Genomic DNA, 24,781 nt, shown 5'->3' with positions numbered 1-24,781 from the left:
CTAGGTCATCACAAAGCTCTGAGCTGAGCTCCCTGTACTATACAGCAAGTTCCCACTAGCTAGCTATTTTATACATGGTAGTGTGTATATATTAATGCTACTTTCTCAATTTGTTCTCCTCCATTCTTCCCCTCTGTGTCGACAAGTCCATTCTCTACATCTGCACCTCTATTCCTGCCCTGCAAACAGGTTCATCTGTATACCATTTTTCTAGATTTCATATTTATGCACTGATAGAGGATATTTATTTTTCTCTTTCTGACTTACTTCACTTACTAGTTTCTTAAAAGGTTAAATCAAGATTTGCTATGGTTTGGCTTGCCTTGTTTTAATATTTGAGTATTATTGAGTATCAATGTTACACAGAAAACAGACTTAAAGAATAATGCAAGGCCAGAGATGGGGCAAAAGTTGACTGGGGGGTGTGATTTGTTTAGAAGAGTCTTAGGAGGAGTCTTATTGATACCAGATACAGTTTGGATCCAAGTAATGGAATAAGGAAGTAAAATATATATCTTTATAATATTACATTTTCTTTGAATAACTGTTGAAATGTTCTGCCTATTCTGATTATTTACCGTATTTAAAACTAGTATGATGTCATTGCTAGGGAAATTGTACTATTTGACAAGTTATGGAGGACCAAAGGAGTAGGCGCAATGGCACCCCACTCCAGTACTCTTGCCTAGAAAATCCCATGGACAAAGGAGCCTGGTAGGTTGCAGTCCATGGGGTCGCTAAGAGTCGGACATGACTGAACGACTTCACCTTCATTTTTCACTTTCATGCATTGGAGAATGAAATGGCAACCCACTCCAGTGTTCTTGCCTGGAGAATCCCAGGCATGGGGGAGCCTGGTGGGCTGCTGTCTATGGGGCCGCAGAGTCGGACATGACTGAAGCGACTTAGCAGCAGCAGCAGCAGAGGACAAAAGCCCAAAGTGGTTGGGTCTCCTGCTATTAACATATCACCTTGACTAGGTGCCAGCCAAGAACTTCTGCATCTCAATGGATTTTCACCAAAAGGTGGGACTGAATTTCACAGAGAATTTACCTCTACAGAGCTGAGAAAGGTTAGAGCATTTATTTATATATGTGTCAATGAATCTTCAGTATGATCCTTTTTTACGTTTAAGTTTCTTTCCAATCAAAACAGACTTGATCATGCAATATAGAGTAGATTTTTTAACACATTTTATGTAGCCCAGCGGCTACATTTTTTTCTGTCATAGTTAAAGGACTATTTTTATTATTGTTGATTCATTTAAAATTTAAAAATGTTAACACTGATAGTTGATTTTCAAGATTCTCATTGATTTTCCATCATATTGGTGTTTTATCCCACACAGTACCATTTGTTCCCATTCATCAGATCTAGCTGGGCTCTCAACGGGGCACAGGAACAAGATGGAGCAGGTAGTCGATAGAGGCATCTAAATGAACAATGTGTAATTTAGGGACAGAGTTTGCAACAACAAACTGTTTGCAAAAAGACATAGTCTGACTTTCAGAGCATAATCATCTGTTGGTTGCATGTTACAGTTTCTTTTAGAAAGCAGTCCTTTTGAATTGTATGAAGCCAAATAAAAGGAAAGAAAAATTACTAAAGTGCATTGGGTGCTGAGTAAAACTTCTCTTGTTCAGTGATGTATCTTAGAACCTGAAATAGTAATTTCTCTTATTTTGCAATGAGCCTTATTTTAGCACACCAAACACTAAGTGAAGTGTAATAGACAGTACAGAAATGCTGAGGCAGGTGATAATTTACATGTTCTCTTTTGTATGTAAAGTCAGTATTGTATATTATAAACTCTGTGGGATGCTGACACAGAAAAATCCATGTTCAAATCAGTCCTTGCACAGATAAACTGTTTCTGATGTAAACAGACAATGATTAGCCAACATCTTTTCTGATCTATTTTTCTAAAACAGAAATTATAGAAACAGATAAATTGTGACTATTCCCATTTAAAAAATTGTAGTTACAAATGAGATAAGTTTTGGGAAAAAATTGAAAGACAGTTTTTTCTTTTTTTGTAGTGAATGCTTTCTAACTTTTAAAAAATATAATAAGCCTATTACTTTAGACTTTTATTTATCAAGTATGATCTCCTTCAAAACTTTTATGTTCTTTGTGGCATTTAAATTTTGCTAATAGCAACAAACAGTTGAACTAATAAAAACAACACAAACATATATTTATAAAGTCTTTTCATACCTTTGCAATCATTATAACAACTTGGGTGGGCAGAGCTGAGAGCACATAGGAGCATCCTTGTTTTACAGATAAGAAACGTGTTTCCCAAAAGATATATGATTGACATTGTTCCAGGTGGTTGAAAGTCTGTGATTTTATTCACGGTCACAGTAAGTCTTTACTTACCCAGCCAAAGAATGGCACATCCAAGTTGGAAGGCATCATCCTTCAGGTTAAGCAGGGGCTACTTATGAAGGAGGTATCCTTTCAGACAAGCACAGGAAGCCCCTCCACCAGAATTTTCCTAAACCACTCTCGAAGCTGGCTACCTCAGTTGTTCAGCCTACCACTTTGAGAACAATGCCCATTACGTATTTTCATTGTATTTCTCCTGTCTCTCTAGATATCCTTATTTTATTTTTTTTCATTTCAAAATGTGTAAAGAAATAGAGAGTGAGAGAATAGAGTAATGGATTAGGAAAGGTCGTCCTTTAAAAAGGATGGTCAGTGAAAGCCTTTCTAATAAACTGATTTTTGAATACTTATGAACATATATCCAAGAATCCCAAAGAAAATCTTAACAAATTGAACTCAACACTACCTTAAAAATAAAAATACTATAGCATAGTATAAGGCTTATCTCAGGAATGCTTAACATTTAGAAAAATTTTAAAATAACTTATGAAATTAAGATAACTAAGGACAAAGATATTTATCTCAATGGATGCAGGAGAAACATTTGATGAAATGTAATCATCATTCATTATTAAAACTGTTAGCAAACTAGAAATAGAAAATAAGCTTCCTTAATATAATAAATATTAACTAATAACAATATAGAAAATACTAATGTCAAAATATCAAAAGTATTCCCTTCAAAATCAAAACAAGACATGGATCACCTCTTTTAGTCAGCACTGTACTGGAAGTACTTAACAATGAAATAAGACAAGGGAAACAAATGGCTGTTTGAAAGGAATAAATTTGGTATTATTTGTAGATTAGTTAAGTCTACATATAAAAGGTGAGGTTGCTAACAAATATTAAAGCTATTGCATGGGCTTCCCAGGTGGTGCTAGTGGTAAAAAACCCACCTGCCAATGCAGGAGGCATAGAGAATAGCTACCATACCAGATATTAAGTTATATAACTGTAGAAATAAAAATAGCATGATGTTAGTACAAGGATAGCTAAATAGACCAATGAAACAGAACTGAACACAGGGAAGTGTACATAACCTTATGTGGAGTTTGTTAAATAAGAGGAATTCTCATTACAAATGGTAGGAGTGGGGTGGGCTAGTCAGTAAATGGGACTGAAACTCACAACTCATACGCGTGCGGGCTCGGTTGCTTCTGTCGTGTCCGACTCTTTGTGACCCTATTGACTGTAGCCCACCAGGCTCCTCTGTCCATGGGATATTCCAGGCAAGAATACTGGAGTGGGTTGCAATGCCTTCCTCCAGGGGATCTTCCCAACCCAGGGAAAGAAACCACGACTCCTCCCTTGCAGGCTAATTCTTACCACTAAGCTGCTGGGGAAGCCCAACAACTCATATAGATAAAAATAAAATTATGTATCTCTCTTCATATTATATATAAAATATATTTCATAACAAAGACCTCAGTATGAAAACTAAATAGTGAAAACTTTGAAAAGCATGTTGGGAAAGATGTGATTATGACATTGGAGTAGGAAAGATTTAATAAGCAAAACTCAAGAAGCAAAAGTATAAAAGACAGTAATGGTTAGTATTTCTAAATGTTTTATGTTTCTGAACCAATAAGGACACCATCAGCAAACTAAAAATCAAGCCACAAGTTGGAAGCAGACTGTGGTACAGTAGTAGTAAGACCCGTTGTCGTTCTAGGATGGTCTCAGGAACGTCACAAAAGACAAAATCCAGGTACCAGTAAAATGTGGACGATGCTCAACCTCATTAATAAGTACAGGACTGCAAATTATAGTAGCAATGAAATGCATTAAATCTCCACTGGACAGGCAACAATGAGTGAGAAAGACAATATTCAAACAACTTTTTGAGGGGATAGGAAGAAAGTGGGGGCTCTCACAACCTTCTCTTGGAGGAGAAAGCTGATGGTGTTAATGTCCTATGAACCTGAAACGTTAAGCTGGCCTAAAAGTTTGTTCGGGTTTTTCTGTAAGATGGCACAGAAAAATCCAAACAAACTTTCTGACCAAACCAATATCATGCCTAAGTATAAACCCTAGAGGAGCTCTTGCATGTGGGCACAAGGAAACTTCTATGCTTACGTTTAAGAGTAAAAAGAATGGAGACAGCACAAATTAACCAATATAGGAATGAAAAAATTAATTAGAGCATACTCATAAAAAGGACAAATTAGACTTATATGTATGGATAAGGCTGAATCTCAGAATTATGAATGTAAGAGGAAAAGAGCAAAATTCAATGTCTCAACTGTTCTATGCCGCCATTTATGTAACTCTTAAAAAGCATGCAAAACCATATGTTAATCATATATGATCTATCGTAAAAGTATAAAATATATGGATGAAAAGATACACATCAACTTCAGAATATTAGTCACCTCAGGTGACAGAGTGATGGGAACAGAGTGGGAGAAATCTTCTACTTTAACTGTAGTACTTCATTAAAAAAAAATAATCAGAAGGGGGAAATTCAGGTTGCTTGTGAACAAGAAAAATAAAGTTGCCAAAATAAAGCCAGAGATACTGTCTCCCCTCACATCTCATTAGTTTTAAGTCTGGGTTATACATGTGAGCTATTTCTATATCCTTACTCTAGACCACATTAATGTGTCACTAATTTCTACCTCTACCCATAGCAAGGAATTCAAGTTCAACAAGAAAATATCTTTTTGTACTCTCCCCCAAAACTCCATTGTATTAATAACTGACAGGTGTCTTAAAGTGTTTCCAAAAAACACAAATTCATCATCTTATCATTCTAGAGGTCAGCAGTCTAAAATGATCAGGCAGGGCCTATTTCTTGCTTTTTCCAGTTTCTGGAGATCTCCAGCATTGCTTAAGTTCAGGGTCTCACTTCATTCAGACCCTCCTGCCTCCCTTTTGTATCGGCCCTCGTGATTTCAATGGACTCACTTGGATAATCCATGGTCTTCTCCTCATCTCAAGATCTTTAACTGAAGCACATCTGCAAAATTCCTTTTGCCAGGTAAGGTAATATTTTCACAAGTATTAGGAATTAGCATGTGGACATCTTTTGGAGGGCCATTATTCTATCTACCACCATTGGCATTATTTCTCTTTGTGTTTTTCTCCTGTCTCTCTAGATGTTTTTCTGTCTTCTACTTTTTGGCTTTGTGGGATCTGAGTTTCCTGACCAAGAATGGAACCTGGCACTCACTGCATTGGAAGCAGAGCCTTAACCACTGGACCACCAAGGAAGTCCCTAGATGTTCTTTTCTTTTTTTCAAAATGTGTTTATTTCTCCCTCTAACACTTGCTCTCTCTTAATCAAATTGTCTGATATTTGTCTGTTGAATTAGCTATACCCTGACAGCAGTGACCAGAGTGTGGGATTTTATAGTATAAAGGCTGGAAAGGCCTGGTCAGCCAGGCTGAAAGTTCTAAGTTAACTTCCCCCTACCTGTCATCTCCCTCTGCTTCATCAAACATAAGTACTTTCATTGTGCTCTGAGTGGTTCCACTGTCGCCCCTGGTAGGATGCCTCCTAAGGTATTAAAATGGTGTTAGTCTCTCAGACGCATCCAACTCTTTGAGATCAGGCAAGAATACTGGAGTGGGTTGCCATGTCCTTCTCCAGGGGATTTCCCCAACCCAGGGACCAAACCTGTATTTCTTCTGTCTTCTGCACTGGCAGGCGGGTTCTTTACCACTAAGGCCACCTGGGAAGCCCAAGGTATTAAAGGTAGAATGGTTAAAGGTCATGGGGCATCCTGAGCATCCCCGTTCTGCGTCCCACTCCCCAAACTGCTCATTCTCTGTGATGGAAGCCTCTGAGCATCCTTTCTTTCCCGTCCTCAGTTCTCGGGAATACCTAACGAGGTGAGCGCCTCACCTTACCACTCCCTCGGGGACCCGGTCCTGAACCAGCGCAGGGGCCACAGCCGATTGGAAGCGAACGCACGGGTCTCTCCCCTCTCTCTCCCGCAACCTGGCTCGGGGACCGGTCTGGCTGGTTCCGACATCTGGGGAATTAACATGTCCCGCCCATCCCTAGCCTCGAGCCGCGCAGGCTCCGCGTCTCCGCCCTTGTTCCCTCGCCGCTCCCAGCGCGTACGTGTGAAAGCCGCTACAAAGGGCTTGAATGAAACGTGTGTGGGTTTAGTGAGTCGTAAGCCACCAGGGGATCCCGTCTCCCCACAAACCAGACTCTCTCGCAGGAGGCTGAGGAGGGGGAGGAGGCGAGGAGCGGAGCGCTGGATTTCGCGGGCGCGCGCCGCGGCTGGAGCGGCGGGGAGAGGCCGGGCCACCTCCCCCCTTCCCAGCCATGCACCGCCTCGCCCGCGGCGGTTCCAGGCACCACAGTCTCCGCCCGGGCTGCGCCCGCGGTCGCCGCAACGAGCTCCTGCGGCCGCCGGCCCCGTCCACCGAGGAGCAGCGCCAGCCCTCCCCACCCCACCTCCACCGCCGATTCCCTTCTCCGCGGGGACGCGCCGCCCAGCAGCCCGCGCCGCCCCCTGGTCAACTTTGAGCGAGAGGAGAAACAACTTTGGCAGTGGCCACGGGTTTCCAAACCCTCGCCTCCAGGTCCGCAGCAGCCTCGCGGGTTGCCGGGGTTAGGTGGGGCAGTTTCCCGGGCGCATCTGAGCGTCGTCTGGCAGCTAGCAACCTGTTTCCAGCGAGCGGGATGGGACTGTGGCTTCTAGGCATCCGAAGGAGGGCTACTTGTTTTTCTTTCCCTTGAGCGACCTCGGCTTGCTGCTGGATAGAGCCGCCTCGAAAGGATGTAAATAGGCGGAGCAACTGTTACCGAGAAGGCAACCACCCCAAAGGCAGGGAGGAGCGCGGGGCTTCGTCCGGGCTTCTCCCAGTCGCAACATTAATCATCAAGCAGGTGTTGGTTGCAAGTTTTCAAGGTCAGCCACTCGGAGCAGCGAGTCCCTCCCTGAACCTTGGGGATACGTAGCGCCCGGGTTGGATTTGACTGAGAAATGCTCAGGACGCCAAACAAGGAAGGATCGTAGAGGGGGAGTGTTGTGACCCCAAGACCCATCCCCCAACACCCCCGTAATCTCCCGTCCCCCGCTGCCGGGGCGGGGGTTAGTATGTGACATGTGCCTAACTCTCAGCGGCAACTCAGGCAGCAGGTGTCGGTCCTAAGCGGGAGGCGCTGCTGCTGGGTGCGCCCTCGCCCAGCCATGAGGGCCGCGGGCGCACCTCTCGCCCGCACCTCGCGGCTGCTGCTTCTGCTGTTGCTCAAGGTATCCGCTTCTCCTGCCCTCGGGTCCGCCCTTGCGCCCAGGAAGGAAAACTGTCTGGGAGAAAGCTGTTCTTCACCTACACTGATCCAGCGTCGCAGCAGGGACGCTTGGGGACCAGGAGATTCTGCAGGAGACCTTCTGCCAACTCGTGCGCCCAGGGAGGAGGAGCAGGAGGCAGTGGAGCGCTCGGCGCCCCCGTGGGACCTACCGGCGGGTCCCGGCGGTGACCCAGGTGTGGGCAGAGGGGCGCAGGCGTCGGCAGCTGAGCCCTCGGGACCTCCGGCTAGGCCACCTGGAGCCTGGAGGTGGAAAGGTGCCCGGGGTCAGGAGCCCCCTGAAACTTTGGGGAGAGGGAACCCCACGGCTCTCCAGTTCTTCCTTCACACCTCGGAGGAGAAGGAGAAGGGTCCCAGAGGCGCTGGCCTTTCTGGGCGTAGCCAGGAGCAGAGTGCGAGGAGGGAACCCGGAGCCAGCGACCTTTATTATTGGCCGAGGAGAGCCGGGAAGCGCCAAGGTTCTCCCCAAGACCCTCAACCCAAGACGGTCCATGGACCGTCGGGGCACGAAGGGCGGACGATTGCACCCCCTGGCAGGGCGCTGGCTCAGAATGGGTCCTCCCTTGAAGGGGTTCATGAACGCGGGGGTCCCCGGCGGGGGAACAGCACGCACCCACGCTTGCGGCTGAAGAACCCCTTCTACCCGCTGACCCAGGAGTCGTACGGAGCCTATGCGGTCATGTGTTTGTCCGTGGTGATCTTCGGGACCGGCATCATTGGCAACCTGGCGGTGATGTGCATCGTGTGCCACAACTACTACATGCGGAGCATCTCCAACTCCCTCTTGGCCAACCTGGCCTTCTGGGACTTTCTCATCATCTTCTTCTGCCTTCCGCTGGTCATCTTTCATGAACTGACCAAGAAGTGGCTGCTGGAGGACTTCTCCTGCAAGATCGTGCCCTATATAGAGGTAATGCCGTCCAGGGGGTCTCGAGCTACTGGCTTTATTCATTGCCGGGATTTATAGCATCAGGACTGCTGCTCCACACACCTACCTGGCCGCTGAACCCCTGCACTTTTCCTGAGTCTCTCCCCCATTTCTCCTGCCAATCATGTATATACATTGGCATTTATACACTGGGTGTGGGGGGCGGACCTGAGCCGGCTTTGTCCAGTCACCTTCAAACTCATCTGCTCCTGAATTGGGAAATAACTATGATCACATTATACATAGGATTGTTTAGGTTTTAAATGTATTTCTCTGAATATGGTGTTTTATGGTGTGTGTGTGTCTATATATATATTGGCGATTGTCAGATTCTAGGGTTAATAAGTAATCAGTCCTTGACATTATTAGAGCCTAGCAGGGATAAAGCCCTATATCATTTATCTACTAGATTTCTAGTGCTCCAATATGATTTATTCCCCAAGAATATTATTAAATTCTTTCCTTAAATATAAAAAATTGAGTAATATTTTATTTAACTGAGGAAATCTACTTTTCTTTGTCACTTGGTCTTGATACATTAGTAACCTCCCAAATTAGTTTTAGGGTCTGGCTGTCTGCCATGCTATCCCATCTGAATTCTTATATTCTTATGTCATTTCTGTCCCTCTGTTTTCATTCTTCAATTTTGTAACCATTTTATTTACTTTGTATGAATGACCTTAAGGAAAAATAACACTTTGTACCTCATGGCACAGAATTTATTGAACATTCTCAAAATGTATAGTATATATCTGTTATTTGTTAGGGTGTAATGGAGTGACTACTTTTCTAAGACTAGAAAATTTCTTAAGAAGTAGGGGACACTTAATAGGTTCTGAACTTTGGAAATGAGAATCTTTGAGTAAAATTTTACTGTAACATCCTACAGCTAGTGTCCTTAACCGTTATTATGGTAGTTGTATTTGCTCTTTAAATGGCTTCTCTTTAAACACCAGCTCTTGGATGGAGCCCAAGTGCTTTGTTGCCAGTTGTGTTTTTAGCCAGCTGGCCCTTGATTTCCTCCATTCAGACTGCCCATTTCATTTATGGAAGCAGAAGAAGGGAAACTGTAAATATTCCAGAGCCCCTGATCCTGTCTGGCACCAAGGCCAGTGACACTATGTTCAACATTGTTCCAGGGCCTAGAGCTAGGGGATAAGTAAACAGAAAACAGTACCTACTTAGAAGGACCAAGGCAAGAAGCTGTAAATAAGACCCTCTGCTATCCTGGCAGGAATCAGCTGCAGGATCATTGCATGCTTGCTAAATCAGCTGTTGCTGTTTTACCAAGATCTAGGATTTCTCTTGTTGCCAAGCTCCAAGTAGCTCCGAAACATCTAATTTATTTGGAAGACAGCTCATTTTTGAATTGCAGAGAAGGAAGTTAAATTTATGGAAGAGAATATGTGTCTACCAGTCATCATACGATGTAAGGTTTCTCTGATTGTTTAAATAGTGCAGAAGAAATTGATATATGCAAAAAAGAGACAAAAGTAAACTAGTAAGTAAATAGGAGAGTTACTTCCAAGAAGAGGAAAGCAAATTGGCTTGTTTTAATTGTACTGAACAGGATAAAATTTTCATACAGTAGAGGGAAAACAATAAAGAGGACAGAAAAAAGAAACTGGGAAAGAAAAAAAAAACACCAAAGTTCTTAGGAAAAAAAAAAACTTTAAAATAATTTCATTCAAAAATCAGAAAAGAATAATCAAATTTTGGTGAGTTTTATGAAACCTATGAGTTTCGAGTGATGGTATTATGTATGTGTTTTAATTTTCTTTCTAATTCTGAGGATTTTAGAAAAAATATATATTTTCATTTGTGTTTAGTTTTTAAATTTAATTCTCATTTTCTTAAGAATAGCAATTATTGTTATTTTTTACTCTGTATTTTCTCCTTCTTCATAGCCCTATTTTTTTAGTTATTGGTACAGAGCTTTTTTTTCCCTCTAGAGAATCAAAGGCTTGAAGAAAAGATTCACTCATTTTTATTTCTTGAAAAATTAAACTATAATATACATTTTTACTTTTAGAGTAATGAATAAAGACCTTAAGATTTAGTGTTTCTATACTCATACTTAATCTTGTTCTTCTGAAATAATTCGATAATATTTCATAATTTTCTGTGAAAATGATCACTACTGTGATCAGACAGTAGTATTAGCTCCACAGTTTCTGATTATGAGTGCAAGAAATATGCCTCAAATTTCAGAATAAAGCATTTCTGCCTCCAGAAGGCATTGCTATTTTCACAGAAGAGGGATCTAATGCCTATTCCATGTTGGGTTTCTGGGAGAAAAAACTGGGAAGTTGAACTGTGATGCAAATGTCACAAAGACTTCAGCAGACAACACAGGAGCTCTAGGGCTGGGATGGTTCTACAGGGATGTCCTGAATGGAGGCAAGAGGACTCAGCCCTTACATAACCCCTTGATGGACCTGTCACTGGATTCAAGTTGCTCCCAGGAAGGGGGCATAACCTTGAGCTGGGTGGATCTCTTTGGTCAAGGGCAATCCTATAGAGGAATGCAGCTAAGAGCCATCAACCACAATAGTCCCAGCAGGTAGGGAAGTCAGCATATCATTCCTTAAAGGACTTTTGGCGGGGGAAGCCATCTGTGTGGGGAACAACATCATCCACTACAGTGACATTTGAATTATCATGTTGAATTAGAACCAGGTAACCTTCTAAGTGAATCCCCTCATTTTAAAGATGAAACATGACACTCAGAGAAGAGAAATGACCCTCCTAAGTATGTACACTAGTCAATGGCAACCAGACCCTTTGTCTCAACACTTGATGTTGATATTTGGTTATTAGCAACCATCTATAAGGTGAAACAGTGTCCAGTGACTCTTTTCTTTTTCTGCTCCTTGTTATCTTTTAAAAAGACTTTTGAATCCAACAGGCAGGAAAAAAACAGTAAACCTAGTTGACATCATTTGTTTTATGATAAAATTTATAGCTTTTTATATTTTTAAATTTCATCTTCCTTCCCATAAACTGACAGTAAATTCCCTAGTTGGTAGCTCATTAAATTTTAAAAAGTTGTAGTAATTTGGGACAACTACACTTTTTTTTTTACAACTGCACTTTTTAACGTGCCAAAGATGATTATCTTAATAATCAAATACAGATATATAGGTTGTACTTTATGTTCTTAACAACTACAAAGTGTCTTAGATTGGGGAGCACATTACAGATGTTTTTAAAAACCTTTTCCACAATTTGTCCTCATTCTGAATCTTTTTCTTCTTGGCTGCAAGACTCTGAAAATTATTTGACATTTCATCTCCTTTTATTATCTAGATTTGATCCTTTCTTTACTTTTTACTTTTTTATATTTATCTTATTAGTTGGCTATTCTTCCCTTTTTTTTTCCCATCACACACTCTCTATTGATTTATAATGTCTGAGCTACCATTTTTCTAGTAGTTGTTTTTGCCTTTTTCGATGTATTTATTTTAAAATTTTAACCACAATTCACTTTGATTGATCTTTACAGATTTTCTCTATCTTCTCTTTTGCCTTCATTTCCTTCTCTACTATAGTTCTTTCTTCTTCAGCTTGAGTATTAGCATCATCTTAAGGAGGTATAAGAATTTAGGGGAGAGTTCTGTTTGTATAGAAAAATAGGTGTTTCTTCAACAGAAAGGATAGGTCTTCGCAATTTGCATTCAACTCTTCTTTTTTATTTCAAAGTGTTGACATAAAATTTAAGGAGAACACTGAGCTTCCAGAGTCTATCTCTAGAAAGGGAGTTCTATTATATTTAATGTTACTGTGAGTGGGATCATAGTGGGAACATTTGTAGTTGATAATTTCTTTCTTTCTGTTCCAGGATTATGAAGTCTCTGTGGTCTAGTGATAAGTCCCATGAAGATGCAATGGTAGGAAAGGGGGACAGGAGAGAAGGAAGTCTGGGTGGATGGTGGCCACCCTAACACATACATCATTTTAAACTGGTTTATCAGAGAGTCACCAGAAAATAAAAAAACAAAAAACTATACTCCAAGCAATAGTTTGTGGAGAGAGAGTGTATATGTGGCTTGCATATGGAGGTCTGGGTGTGGATTGCAATAGGAGGATGGCAGAAGAGTTCCCTACTGTACCATTCTCTAGGGATCTAACAAATGCTTCAGTTCAGTTCAGTCACTCACTCGTGTCCAATTCTTTGTGACCCCATGGACTGCAGCACACCAGGCTTCCCTGTCCATCACCAACTCAATGGAGTTTGAGCAATGAAGCTTGCTCAAACTCATGTCCATCGAGCTGGTGATGCCATCCAACCATCTCATCCTCTGTCATCCCCAGTATTCTTGCCTTGAGAGAACATCATAAAAGGCAAAAAAGATATAACAAATGCTTAAAGCCAAATAACTCAGGCATTGAATGGTGCAACTGGAACAGCTCTTTGCTCATTACTTGATGAAAGCCAACCAGAGTGAAGTGTTACATCTGATCCAGATCCACTGCTAAATGTATATTTCTCTTGAGATGTCAGTGGGAGGTCTTGAATATGTTCTTTTTTTTAGTTGCTAAGTTGTGTCTGACTCTTTTGCCAGGCTTCTCTGTCCATGGGATTACTAGAGTGGGTTGCCATCTCCTTCTCCAGGGGATCTTCCCAACCCAGGGATGGAACCCTCCTCTCCTGCATTGGCAGACAGATTCTTTACCACTGAGCCACCATGGAAGCCATGAGAGAATCCTTGTTGTTGTTCAGTTGCTAAGTCCTGTCTGACTCTTTGTGACCCCATGGACTGTAGCCTGCCAGGCTGATCTGTCCTTGGAATTCTGCGGGCAAGAATACAGTGAGTTTGCTATGCCCTTGTCCAGAGGATCTTCCTGACCCAGGAATCAAACTCCCATCTCTTATGTCTGCTGCATTGGCAGGCCTGTTCTTTAAAACTAGTGCCACCTGGGAAGCCCTTATATTGCCATACAGGTATGCTATTCTACACAGATTTCCCTAGAACTCTTACATTCAAGTGCTAACACGCTGATCACAACGGATAGTAACTTTGCTTGAGGAGTGGATTAGATATTGGTTTGTTTAGTCGCTAGGTTGTTTCTGACTCTTTGCGATCCCATGGACTGTAGCCCACTGGGCTCCTCTGTCCTTGGGATTTCCCAGGAAAGAGTACTGGAGCGGGTTGCCCATGGGCTTCTGTGGTGGCTCTGAGGTAAAGAATCTGCCTGCAGGAGACACAGGTTAGATCTCTGGGTAGGGAAAATCCCCTGGAGAAGAATTAGGTATACTGATGGACTTTTAAGTGGAAGAATACAGTTTTGAGAGCCATTTGAAAGTTACTAATAATATTCTCAGGGAAAATAAACACACTGAGTTAGAATGGTACTTAACACATATTGTATGACTTCCTATTAATCCTTTATAATAATTTTCACATTCCCATGCAAGAGAAATAATTGGCTGATAACTCCGAAGAGTTGACCAGAAAAGAAAAAAAAAAAATAAAGTGTGTGCCTATGTATAACTCTATTCATGAACAGTGTACGATGAAGTTTATTGAACTTGGGTTCCACCGGAGAAATGTTGTTGTTCAGTTGCTAAGTCATGTCTGACTCTTTGTGACCCCATGGACTGCAGCACTTCAGGCTTTCCTGTCCTTCACTATCTCCCAGAGTTTGCTCAAACTTATGTCCGTTGAGTCTGTGATGCCATCCAAACATCTCATTCTCAGTTGTCCCCTTCTCCTCCTGCCTTCCATCTTTCCCAGCATCAGGGTATTTTCCAATAAGTCAGTTCTTCACATCAGGTGGCCAAAGTATTGGAGCTTCAGCTTCAGCTTCAGCATCAGTCCTTCCAATGACTATTCAAGGTTGATTTCTTTAGGACTGACTGGTTGGATCTCCTTGCAGTCCAAGGGACTCTCAAGAGTCTTTAGCACTACAGTTCAAAAGCATCAATTCTTCAGGTCTCAACCTTCCATATGGTCCAACCCTCACATCTGTACATGTCTACATACCTGACATGTCATAGCTTTGACTATATGTACCTTTGTTAGCAAAGTGATGTCTCTGCTTTTTAATACACATGAGGAATGAAAGTTTTATAATAATCAAATGTGAAATTCAAATACTTTCCTTAACTATTGATTATAAGAATGCTCTCCTTTTGTAAAGCTTGCCAATGAAGTAGAAACAAGAATATGGGTTTTTCTTTACTTGTCTCCTAGAGATATCAGTTGGCTTTCAGCTTTTAAGAATTATACACAAAACACCAGCACCCAATAAGGACTAAAGAGCAGCTTGAATAATTCATTATTTTCTATAGTCCTCTTCCATAGATGTCATTATTCACTCATTTATTTACTATCCATTCATTCATTAAACATTTATTGGGCTTTTCTTCTATGCTAGGCACTAAGTTAGGAGAGAACAGGAGGGAGAGAGAAGAAAAAGCTTCCAGAGTTCAGTAACATAGATGTGTTTATACTGTGTGTTTATAGATGTGTGTTACTGCTATTATAGACAAGTGAAACCACGTGCTATATAGTGTGATAATACTATAAGAGGGGCTTAAACAAGCTGTCATGGAGGTTCAGGAATGGCCCTGGAATCAGTCATCTCACAATCGTTCTTCCTCTCTCCAAAGAGAATTCAAGAATTCAAGAATTCTCCAAAGAAAAAATTCAAGTGAAAACTATGTTCCCTTTCATTCTTTTTCAATAATATTCTTGCTATTAGTTTTCACAAATATGTACAGCCTAGAGCCATGGTGAAAAGCTACAACTATTAATTCTTGCTTTCTTTTTTTTTCAATTTGTCCTAGGATATGAGGTGTATGAGACATTTCAGCAGATGTGACTGTCCTAGACATTTCATTTAGAATACAGAAGTATTCCAAATATTGTTAAATGTTAAATTATTATTTAGAATACAATGCCTGAGATAACCATTTCCGAGTTGGAATTAGTCATCCTTATTAGTCATAAAGACATTAAGTAAATCGAGTTTTAAAATTGTACTTAAATGAATGGTTTATTTAGCAGTGCAATAGCAGAATGTTAAATGATGTCCTTTTCTTCTGAAAATCTCATAAACATACCAATTTGACCTTAGAGGACCTGGGAAGAAAGGCTGATAAGAGAGATACTTCACACCTTATTATAGAGCCAGGGAAAATGGAAGCATGGAGAATTGGAGTCATCCCTCAAGCCCACAGTCAACTTTAGAACTTACCCTCAGTTTTTGAGGGCTTTCAAAGTATCTGGTTAAATCAACAAAATATCCCTCAACAGTGAAAAATAAGTTATGCAAAAACAAAATAGATCTGAGCTTCTGAGCCTACCCAAGGCTGAGAATGTAAGGTTCTACCTTGTACTACATGGGCCATGAGAGAAGGGTCCCACCTTTAATAGCTATTCCTGTGAATTGTAGGGTTTCCCCAGTGGCTCAGTGGTAATGAACCCACCTCCAATGCAGGAGACTTGGGTTAGATCCATGGGTTGGGAAGATCCCTTGAAGAAGGAAATAGCAACCTACTCCAGTATTCTTGCCTGAGAAATCCCATGGACAAATGAGCCTGGCAGACTACAGTCCTAGGTTTAATGGTATCCCATTGGAAGCACAGGGCTCTGAGTCTGGGATATGGACTATGTGGGGAGAGGAATGCATAGACCGCTATGCACTGAGGTTTGTCCCTGACACTGCACTTCTGCACCCATCCTTCAGGGATCCTCTGTCATTTTTCTTACCACAAATTGACCTGCCAGAGTCCCATAATTAACTCAACCTTGTTGCCAAGACTAACTCTTAGGTATCCTTATGAGAATGGTATTCTTTGTGCCAGAAGAGATGATCTCTTCTAAAATTTCAAGGTGGAGTGGAGAATGGAATTACTACAACCTCAAATATGGGCTCTTTCTATTTGCAAAGTCGGTACAGACACTTTCCATAAAACTTCCATAAAAACCGGATATAATCACAGTTCCAGACTTATTCTTGAGATAGAATAGTTTCAGCTTGTGAATTTATGATGGTTTTCAATGTGATCTATCAGCACACTTGAATGGTTCACAGCATGAATGAGGCCAAGGTCACTGATTTGATCCTAGCCTAGAATGAGTCATTTCAATTAGGTCTATGACTGTACTCGGGGCTGCCATTTTTCACTCCCTTCTCATCACTTCCTGCCTTCAGGGAACTTTCCTCCTACCTCTATTACTTCTCCTTGGTTCAGATTTCTCTCATATAGGAAATGCATCTGTTAACTAATTCACAGTAAGATGTGACATTTAGAGATACATGCCTTTTGTAAGAAGGATGAATAAAGAGAGGGTACTACTTCCTTAACCTATTACCCAGAATGGGATTTTGGTTAAGAACAGAGAAATTTTATCTTCAAATATGGTCTCTCAATGTCATTCAAATCATAATTACCTAACAACAAATGGATGAGGCCAGTTCTGATTTTGTCTTTAGTTTAGGTTCACCACCATGTTCAAGGGACTACTTGCTGTCCAAGGAGTCCCGTGGACAGCAAGCAGATCCAACCAGTCCATCCTAAAGGAGATCAGCCTTGAATATTCATTGGAAGGACTGAAGCTGAAACTGAAGCTCCAATACTTTGGCCACCTGATGCGAAGAGCTGACTCCTTGGAAAAGACCCTGATGCTGGGAAAGATTGAGGGCAGGAGAAGAAGGGAGCAACAGAGGATGAGATGGTTGCGTGGCATCCCGGACTCAATGGACATGAGTTTGAGAAAACTCTGAGAGATAGTGAAGGACAGGGAAGCCTGGTATGCTGCAGTCCATGGGCTCACAAAGAGTCAGACACGACTTAGCAACTGAACAAAAACAACATGACCACGTGCAATGGCGCAGTGTCATTAGTCACAAGAAAAAACAGGTGAAAATTTGTTACTGGTCTTTGGAAACTCATCGGAACCCCTAGGTGAAAAACAGAAATTCCAGTTCATTTTAAGATTGATTAGAAACAACATCATAATATTAAGAGTTGAAATCTAGACTTTGGGCTTGTGGGAAATACTGCCTTTTGAAATGAATTTCTAATTATTGAGAACAAATTTGTAATGATTAAATTCCTTAAGATCTGTTGATTCCAATAGATGGCTTGCATTTTAGGACAAATGATGTTAATCTTGCTTCAGTTGTTGTTGTTTTTTTTTAACCAATAAGCATTGGCATGTTTATATTTTAATTATAACATTTTAGATAAGTTGTAGCAAAATTATTTTTTTTTAACTGCAAAGGAATGTACTTCTACAGAAGTCAGAAGTCTCATTTGTTAGGAATGTCAAGGTGAGAATGATAAAAGTAAAAGGATAAATACAAATTTTACGGTGATACGTTGACTTTTAAATAGTCTCCTTTTTTTTTTTTCTAACTTAGTAAGAACATGTTACCAAGTTTAAAAATGAGGGAGTAGAGTTGAGAAGGCAGCAATAGCTGATACCTTGAAACTTGTCTTTCCCTGACCCTGGAAATCATGTAAAGATGAAATAGGCTGGGTACAGTTTAAATAAATAGATATGTATGATATGCAGTTGTATCAGATTAAATCTCAGTGATTTTGATAAAAGTAAGAAGCCCTCTTTTTGACTGTGGAAGAATTGTTTTTGTGCCTGTGAAGGGTTCCTTTCATTTCCGAGGCCTGTGCGTCCTCACCAGGGTTGAGACACATCTCTCCTACTCATTCTGTATTTTGGTTTGGAAACACTAATACAAGTATGTTACTGCCACAGGATCGTGATTAGCATGTGCTCCAAGATGAAGACCTTTTGATAAAAGCCATCGCATTGACAGTGATGAATAAAGTGGCTTTGATAAACAGTGATGATAAACAGTGGCTTTGAAAAACATGGTTCCTACACTGTTGCTCAAAAAAGTGTCTCTGGTGGGGAAGTTGCCCTGAAGAGTTTCGAGGAGATGTGTCATGGGAAATGCAAGAGGAAGCCAGGGACACAAGCTCAAGCCATTTAGAGTTTCACAGGAAACTCTACCCTGTGCTCCTCCTGCTTTTTTCCTGGCTGATTGTTAGGTCTCTAACCATGGACTTATAATGGGTTATCATTCATGGCCCAAATGAATGGGTTTTCTTAACAATGATGCCCTTGTTTTGAGGGTTACTTGTGTACAAAGGACAGCCCATAAATAGATGCACTTGTCTTTCTGAGGTAAAATATAAGTTAAGCGAGAGTACAGTTGTCATGACTTTGGTTAGAAATTTTCCTGTTTTATAAAAATCAATGTATTCCAGTTGCTTCACTGTAGTTAAGCATGTGGGTTCAATGTCATATGAAAGAATTTTTGCTTGGAAGTACATCAGTCTTTTCTTTCCCCATCAGTGTTATCACTGATGTCTATCAGAGAGTTTAGCAAAATATACTATTTATTTGGTATGAGTTAAACTTTCATAGCTCGACCTCATTCATAAAGGTTTCTTATTTGCCTGTCTGCAGGAAGCTTAGAAATGGAGCTGTAGCTACCACAGAATTTTTGTAGATGACTGTTTTTCACAACATATCCATGTGCTGTTTCTTCACATCATTTTGAATGAACAGGGATTTGAAATAGTACTAGCTGAAGACAGTACTTTCCTCCAGCCGGATGTTTGTACCGAGTTAGAACCTTAAATGGTAGGGAGAACTCTTGTGCATTGGAACTGCTGCTTCCCCACGTGAGGGTATCCACTGGCCCTGTGCCTCTACGGGCCCTTGAAGCAACATTGCAGGTGACCGCAGGTGACCACAGCTGCCCACAGCCTCACTGTTCTAGATGTTGACTGGGCAGCAACGTTTACTGTTGTTCTTCTTCCAGGACACAAAGAAGAGCAGAACATTGCTGGTGGAAGATTTCAGAGTTGTTCATTTTGATTCTCTAGTGCCTGTATTTTGATGCTAGTCCCCTCAAAATGCTATATTATTTTCCCAAATAGTTAAAGATTTCTGCTTCCAACTTTCCTTTGATCTTGATTCTCAGAATTAACCACCTTGTCCATTCAAAGTGTTTACATTTCTGCTTTTGTTGGTGTTAATTATTCCTCCGGTTGCAGTTTAATTAATAAGAGATTGCATCTCACGCATTCCATCTCTCAGAATATTGCTTCAAAAAACTAACCATCAAAGCTAACGCTTAAAGCTTTACTCCCAAGAGCATATTTCTAGTGATATGGAATTTTAGCAATCAGATATGGTCATTAAATGCAGAAAGATCCAGCCTTCATGATACAGTTTTATAATTGTATATAATTGCACCATTCATCTTGGTAGAATTTCTAATGAGCCGTATGTAAACAAGTATATTTAAAAATTGTGATAGAAATCTTCTCATGGCCAAATGTTACCCCAACATTTAGCAATTCTAATTACATGGATAGATTCCATATATGAGTAAACAGAAATTAGCCCACCTCTCCTGGTCCAGCTGATCCATGCATTTCTGTGGCATGCAGTTAATTCTCTACAAAGGTTTACAGCCTCCTGTGAATAACCTGGGGAAGTACTGAGTGGGGACCTTGTGCCTTTCTTGCTGTTTCACGTCAAGTTTCAAGTGCATAAGTGAATTTATAGAAAAATATCTGGAGTAATAACACTGCAGGCAGTGGCAACAGGAGAGAGTAGCTATCTAGGACTGGCATTTGGGATGCAGTTGCTCTTGGCAACTGCGTGGTAAGTTCTGTCTGTATTTGGGGAGCTGTTTGTCTCAGTGGTTCTTTTAACTCTCTCTAGCTCTTGTGACCTTCCTGGATGGTTTACCTTGTTTCAGTTTACCTCTGCAATCCTAATTGCAGAGAATTTTATCAGAGAGAAGAACAATTTGAAAGTAGGAAGCTAGATGCAGGAGTTTCCTGAAATTTGTGTATGACAACTGAGAAGTTTCCCGTAATCCATGGTTTGTCAAGAGCACTACAGGTCAAATGTGTTTGAAGTCCTCAGTACTGCAGCTCTCAGGAGTATGGTTGAAGAACTGAGCATCTTCAAATAAAATAAAATGTAGAAGGATTCCTCAGTAAAAAAATCAAGGCACATGTAAATCCTGCTTAAAATTTGTCCTTTTTCTTTTTTAATCTTATGAGATGAGTTATACAGAATCTAGAAACAACCCCCCCTTTTTTTTTTGCTTTTTGAAGCAGTGAACATCTTTTCATTAAGAATGAAGATGCAGCAAAGTTTATGGTATCCAAGGAGCTGATAATCTAACACACCTGTTTTAGTACCTGTCCACCTACATTCATTTGCTCTTTGCTGTTACCTCACATTAAATGCTTTGTAACAGATTTGAGATAGGTATGCAAATGCTAGCTCCTGTAGTAATTGGTTCAGATTTTAAATCTCTAGATTTAAAATGATGGAGATCAATCCGGGAGAGGATACTATCACTTATGCGTTGTGTGTTCTCTGTAAGTAATGATAGAAAATTACCAAGTAAACAGATTTTGTGAGCCTCTAAGAGACTGCTTCTTCTCAGAGTCTAGTATTTTCATATTGCCAAGCTGTCCTTTTAATAGAAATGTTATTCATAATTTAAAAAGGCTGCAGAGTATAAACTTTTATAGCTTTGTATTTTTGGACTGACTGTGGAAACAGGGTGACAAGGAAATATGCACGTGATTTGCCTCAGTGAAGATGGTGCAGAAAGTCTTGCTGAGGACTCTTGTACATTTGATAGCCTGAGAATTTTTGTTTTGTATTGTTTGTGCTTTACAATCTTATAGAGAGATGACTCAAAACACTTGCAAAGCTAATATATACATACAAACTTCCAAAAATCTGTACAATACAGCAATTTCCAAATAATCCTGTTTGATGCAGACCTTTAGAAAATGACACATTCTTCTTCGATTTCCAAAAGGTGATATTACAAAAATTATTGACATAAAACACAATCTGATCTTAGGACATTTGCACAGTGTGGACTTCAATTGTAGAATTATTTTGAGTCTCTAGCATAAATGAAAAATATATTTCTATTAAGGTGAACAACTCATTAAGTTGAAAATTAATTTTAAAAAGGTAAATGTAGAGATGGCTCAGGCATATTAGATTAATATTTTCTATGCTGATGTTTATGGAAAACTTCATGAAGATTTTGTAGTAAAAGAACTGTGGTTATAAGTTTAACCATGACCTCTTGATTTGCTCTGATGTAGACTCTGTTATTCCTATTTTTCTTCATTTTTGCTTTTCATACAGCTAACCCCTCATTTTATCTCACTTCAGACTGTCTCCAGCAATAGTTATGAGAGTAATCAGGACACGCATGCAGTATCCTTATTTTCCATATGAGAACTAGTAGACACTAACTAATATGTAGTGTATAAGAAGCAAGACTGTTTGCCACTGGAATTCATAGAATCCACAAGGCAAGTTTCTATCTTTCTAGGGAGAGTGACAGCTTAAACGTAGTAGGTAAACAGTTAATGTTTTGAGTGCTGAAATTGTTAGGACAAATGGTTTTCCTTTTGTCAACATGGTCCTTTAGAGTCCTAAAAATTTAGACATTAATGTATATTCATTATACATATACACACATATATATATACGTGCATGTGTGCATGCATGCTAAATCACTTCAGTTGTGTTTGACTCTTTGCGACCCTGTGGATCATAGCCCTCCAGGCTCCTCTGTCCCTAGGGTTCTCCAGGCAAGAATACAATACTGGAGTGGGTTGCCTTGCCCACCTCCAGGGGATCTTCCCAACCCAGGGATGGAACCTCATCTCCTGCATTGACAGGTGGGTTCTTCATTCTTAGTGCCACCTGAGAAGCCCATATAAAGTAGGTATTTGGGGTATACCCCAAAGCAGCCCATTCACTTCAGGGATTTTCTGTTAGTCTCCTGTTTTATCTTAACCTTCAGGAACATTTTACCTCCTATCCATTGTCCTTGTTTAAATAAATAAATAATGACTTCATTTATTAAACATTAAATGACTTTAATTTCAACCCAAACCGTGGAGTATATTTGGTGCTCTTGATTACTCTGCTTATCTTGTGACTTTGAGAACCACCTTACCTCTCTTGGTTGACTATGACCTAGCTGATCTTTATGCATCCTTCCAGCTTTTATATTTTTTGGCTCCATGACCCAGAACCACTATATTTCTTCTCTCTTTTTCCTTCTATTTTTATTTCTTGTCCTTACTATGATTCATCAGAAGTCACCAACAACAGTTACCCATGCCTGATTCCAGGAAATTGTTCTTTTCTTTTGGGGGGTACTTTCCGTCCATCTGTATTTATTGCCTAATGTTTTGATCTTTCAGAGATGACCCAGGATAAATATATTCTATGTTCCTCGCGCAGGTTGCTTCTCTGGGAGTCACTACCTTCACTTTATGCGCTCTGTGTATAGACCGCTTCCGGGCGGCCACCAACGTCCAGATGTACTATGAAATGATAGAAAACTGTTCTTCCACAACCGCCAAACTTGCTGTGATATGGGTGGGCGCTCTCCTGCTAGCCCTGCCGGAAGTGGTCCTCCGCCAGTTGAGTAAGGAGGACCTGGGCTTGAGCGGGCGAGCGCCTGCCGAGCGCTGCGTCATCAAGATCTCCCCCGACCTTCCCGACACCATCTATGTCTTAGCCCTCACCTACGACAGCGCTCGACTCTGGTGGTATTTCGGCTGTTACTTCTGTTTGCCCACGCTTTTCACCATCACCTGCTCTCTAGTGACTGCAAGGAAAATCCGCAAAGCCGAGAAAGCCTGTACCCGGGGGAATAAGCGACAGATCCAGCTAGAAAGCCAGATGAACTGTACAGTCGTGGCTTTGACCATTTTATATGGATTTTGCATTATTCCTGAAAACATTTGCAACATCGTGACTGCTTACATGGCCACAGGGGTTTCCCAGCAGACAATGGACCTTCTTAACATCATCAGCCAGTTCCTTCTGTTCTTCAAGTCCTGTGTCACCCCTGTCCTCCTCTTCTGTCTCTGCAAACCCTTCAGTCGGGCCTTTATGGACTGCTGCTGCTGCTGCTGTGACGAGTGCATTCAGAAGTCGTCCACGGTGACCAGTGATGACAATGACAATGAATACACCACGGAACTGGAGCTGTCACCTTTCAGCACCATACGTCGGGAAATGTCCACGTTTGCTTCTGTTGGAACTCATTGCTGAAGGAGTGAGCACAGCCTTGGGTTGGCTTCGCTTTCTTTTTGTTTGTTTGTTTGTTTGATTTTCATACCCTGTGAAAGTTTTTACTCCTATTTTTCCTTACTCGGAAAAAAATGCAGAAGAAAAAAAAAAAAAAAGGAGAGAAATATTAACTACTGGTAGAACTGATTTTGCAAATTAATATTTGTGCTTTGAAAAAGAAGTTTATATTTAGTTATTTAAGAAGTATGGGAGGCCCATAGTTTTAGATCATTTTATCTGGTATGGTGCTAATATTTTATTTGAAAAAAAGTGACTGCACCTTAATTAATTGCTAACTTACTTTCGTTCTTTTAAAAAATATAATCACTGTATATTGGTTATAGCCATGTGATTTTGTAGGCTATTTTCTGTTTGAGCTGTGATTGAAAGTATATTGTATGTGGTTTTGTGAGATGAGTTGTAGTTAAGAAGCATTCACCAAGTAGCACCAAATAAATGACACTTTATTCTTTAACCTCATTGTCAATCTACTTTTAACCAAGATTCAATAAATATTTTAATTGCCTTAAATACACAATTACTGGTTTTATGCACGATTTCAAATCGACCTTATTGTTTTATAAATTCTATTTTCCCTTAGGGCTTCTCTGATAGCTCAGTTGGTAAAGAATCCGCCTGCAATGCAGGAGACCTGGATTCAATTCCTGGGTTGGGAATATCCCCTGGAGAAGGGAAAGGCTAGCCACTCCAGTATTCTGATCTAGAGAATTCCATGGACTGCATAGTCCATGGGCTTGCAAAGTGTTGGGCATGACTGAGTGACTTTCACTCAGTTGACTATTTTCCTTTAAGATGGGAAACCACTATATTACAAAGAAGTTTTCCTAACAGTACTATTTATATGTATGATCCATAAAACTATATTGTATGTTTCAAAAATGTATTTTTAATATTCAGATAGAGATGCAAATTACTTCCAAATATTTAAAAAATATGAATAAATAGACAGCAGAGTAGGAAGAAACTATCTTTTTTTTTAAAAAAAAAAATTCACCTCTTAACCAGCATATAGAGCTACAGGTTTTCCCATGAGGAATTATG

General features: G+C 40.5%; 1 protein-coding gene across 1 annotated transcript; it reads left to right on the top strand.

Moving 5' to 3' along the window:
• Positions 1 to 6,515: 6,515 nt before the first annotated feature.
• On the top strand, positions 6,516 to 24,250 carry GPR37 (G protein-coupled receptor 37). Its single transcript, XM_043873355.1, has 2 exons — positions 6,516 to 8,573; positions 22,883 to 24,250. The coding sequence occupies exons 1-2, from the start codon at positions 7,545 to 7,547 to the stop codon at positions 23,699 to 23,701; spliced, it is 1,848 nt and encodes a 615-aa protein (XP_043729290.1). The 5' UTR covers positions 6,516 to 7,544; the 3' UTR covers positions 23,702 to 24,250.
• Positions 24,251 to 24,781: the final 531 nt, after the last annotated feature.

This window comes from Cervus elaphus, chromosome 18 (genome assembly GCF_910594005.1).
Source record: "Cervus elaphus chromosome 18, mCerEla1.1, whole genome shotgun sequence".
NCBI classification, from domain to species: Eukaryota; Metazoa; Chordata; class Mammalia; order Artiodactyla; family Cervidae; genus Cervus; species Cervus elaphus.
Note: the sequence above shows the minus strand (reverse complement) of the source record. Positions and strands in the feature narration are given on the sequence as shown.